Source organism: Perkinsus marinus, assembly GCF_000006405.1.
Source record: "Perkinsus marinus ATCC 50983 genomic scaffold scf_1104296956044, whole genome shotgun sequence".
NCBI classification, from domain to species: Eukaryota; Perkinsozoa; order Perkinsida; family Perkinsidae; genus Perkinsus; species Perkinsus marinus.
The window spans coordinates 2,805-5,808 of record NW_003207592.1 but is presented as its reverse complement, the minus strand read 5'-3'; the positions used below and the strand labels follow the sequence as shown (position 1 = coordinate 5,808).

General features: G+C 47.8%; 1 protein-coding gene across 1 annotated transcript in view; it reads left to right on the top strand.

Annotated features, from left to right (window-relative positions):
- Positions 1-2,845: 2,845 nt before the first annotated feature.
- The window catches only part of Pmar_PMAR008592 (hypothetical protein), a gene marked incomplete at its 5' end in the record, with an annotated part of 2,028 nt that continues 1,869 nt past the window's right edge, over positions 2,846-3,004 (top strand). Inside the window, 2 exons of the mRNA XM_002775296.1 lie at positions 2,846-2,865; positions 2,970-3,004. Of these exons, the coding sequence (XP_002775342.1) occupies positions 2,846-2,865; positions 2,970-3,004 (55 nt within the window). The remainder of the gene's footprint in view (positions 2,866-2,969) is intronic.

Below are 3,004 nucleotides of genomic sequence, written 5' to 3'. Positions count from 1 at the left end.
CCCGCCCCAGAGCGTGCCCCATCGGCTAATTGACTGCTAGATGCCATTATGGTCTCAAGGGAAATCAAAGGATACTAGCGTACAAACAAGTAAATCTCATGAGACGAATAAGGCTCGGGTGAGGCTAATCACCTGTCATACTGCACGTATATTCATTGTTCTACTCTGACCGCACAAAGCTGTGCACCGACAATCCTACTCGACATGCCCCCCGGATGGACGGGTATTCAAATAATGACATTCTAAGATGTCAGACTTATTAATAGGACCCTGATACGGACCCGCAAGAACAAGTTGCAGAGTGGTCCGGCCGACTTTGCCATACACACGATAGACTGTGGAACCATAGGAACCACCGCGACCGGAGCTACTAGGCTCGAACATTGTTCGAGTCGAACACTACTACTACCATATGACGGTTTCCGATCATGGAAGGTGGTTTGTGGCGACTCCCTCCGAGGAAGTCCCTCGAGTGACGGCCTTATGACTAACACTGCTACTACCATACGGCCATTTCTCATCAAGGAAGGTGGTGTGTGGCAACTCTCTCGACTGATGCCCTTATGGCCGCCACTACTAATACCATACGACCGTTTCCCATTAAGGAAGGTGGTGTGTGGCGACCCTCTCAAGTGATTGCCTTATGACCAACCCTACTACCATGCGACCGTTTCCGATCAAGGAAGGTGGCTTGTGGCGACTCTCTCGAGTGATTGCCTTATGACCAACCCTACTACCATGCGACCGTTTCCGATTATGGAAGGTGGTGTGTTGCAACTCCCTCTCCTGATGGCCTCATGGCCGACACTACTACTACTACCATACGACCGTTTCCCATCAAGGAAGGTGGTGTGTGGCGACTCCCTCGAGTGATTGCCTTATGACCAACACCACTACCATGCGACCGTTTCCGATTATGGAAAGTGGTTTGTGGCAACTCCCTCCCATAGAATTTTGATGGGAACCAGGAAGATGCGAACTGATGTCGACAGTGAATTCACATCGGCTAACGAAGGTGTAGTCGACAATATCCAAACTGAAATTCGATGATGATGATGATAATGGAGAACATGTAACGTTACTTTACCTCAGCCTTTTGAGCCAACTGCTCTAAAGGCACCGTTAAGCCCCTTCCTGATGGACACTATTGATATAAAGAAGTCCTCATCACGCTTAAGCATGCGGTTAATGAGGGGCACGGAAGATCTATCAAGTCCCTGCTTGCGGCTGATTAAGAAGAGACTGTCCTTCAGGCATTGCTAGTCGGGGAAAGCGAAATAGTGCTGGAGGATTCTGCATGTATAGTATGGTCATCATAACAGGCAGGGAAGGGTCTAATCAGAGAGTCAATGGTAGGAGAGTGAAATCTCGCACAGCGAAGATTCTATCGTTGCAGGGATATATGGACGTCTGGACGAAGACTACGATGGGCGACCAGTGTATGTGAAGATGCAAGAGAAACGAGATGAGCTTATCTGTCGGACGCAAGGAGCTCGGGAGATCATTCGAAAGATGCGGATTCCGCATTGCGGAACGATGTCGAGCGAGTTAATAGGCACCCATCGTTTGCTATTGCTTCATAGTTAGAGAACTCGTTGATTCTCGCCGAGATTCGTAATTTACGAATCGTAAAGCAAGTTCATGATCTCATGAGGCGAATTGATTCTGAAATACCGTACTCACAGCAACCCCAAGATCTGAGCCATAGGGATGGACAGATGTTGGATTATGTATGGTCAGATGATACAGAGCAGCTGGACAGAACGCGAGGACGGCTTCCGGGGACGACAGAAGTGTTGTGGGTGCTGTGTTGGAGGAATATATGTTTACATATGACTTAGGACTCACATATGAGTTCGGGTAGAAATGTAGAGACCAACAAGAATTCCCCAAGAATTTTTATATTGTCACCATTGATGACTCACCAACCCATGTGATTGACCATGTTATTATTGTATCCCCGCACTGTGTGGTGTGGAGCATGCGTAATATGTCGAAGTCCAGGTTGATGACTGGGCGATGACTGGGCGTTCGATTGACGGAAGCAGTGAGGATATGAGAAATATGCAGGCAATGTACATGTGGCTGTATTATTCGGAAGAAACCGTTTACTGGTGAGGGTCAGGGCGTACTGAACGGATATGCATACTAATACTTCATTGATCCCATGGGCAAACTCACCGAGTGAAAGTCATTGCAGTATGTGGTTTCCGCTGCAAGCCACGGCAGGCTGGACTAGTTTCATCAGTTCGTTCCCCAACCTGTCTGCCCAATCTCGGCACATTATGATCATGTTCAGCATAATCACGACAGTACTGTATATATTGTTAGTGATTTGCCCAATGAGATAACACCACACTGAATAGCAGGTGAATGCTGCCTTGCAAGGCAGCAGCCTGTTTATACTTAATCGATATAGACTATCCTCATCATAAGCTTTGCTGAGGGGTTCCGCCACCCGATGAAGACACATTGTGTGCTACGGGGGATTGGGACAACGATAATGCACCATCATCTTGGAATATCGTGATCACTCGAATCACTAGGTATATCTCCCCCGTAATCAGGCATGCCCCAGCATACGCACGCTGTGCTGGGAGGGTGTCACCAATAACCACAGATCCCTCCTTCACTGGAGGTCATGACTCTCCATGGGAAGTGTTCGATAAGACGGCAAGTAACGCTCAGTGATGATGAACTCCATTATTTCACCTTGTAGAGGCCTACGTGTTCGACCCATCAGTTGTCGTATTGCCTTCTGGTGGTGGAGGGGGAGCTCCAGAAAGCAGTGGAAGTTGGAGGGAACCAATACCTTGTTGAGAAACAACTGTATCCAGACCTGGAGATGGGTTCACATATAACGATGTGCCGATACCTATACGATTCTATCGAGCTGCTAAGTTAGTAACTGGTCCAGGAATAGTTACTAACTTAGAACGAGCCTCTAACAATAGGACCTAATGTTAAAGGTTCGCGGTAGTGTGTAACACTACGGGCTGCATAA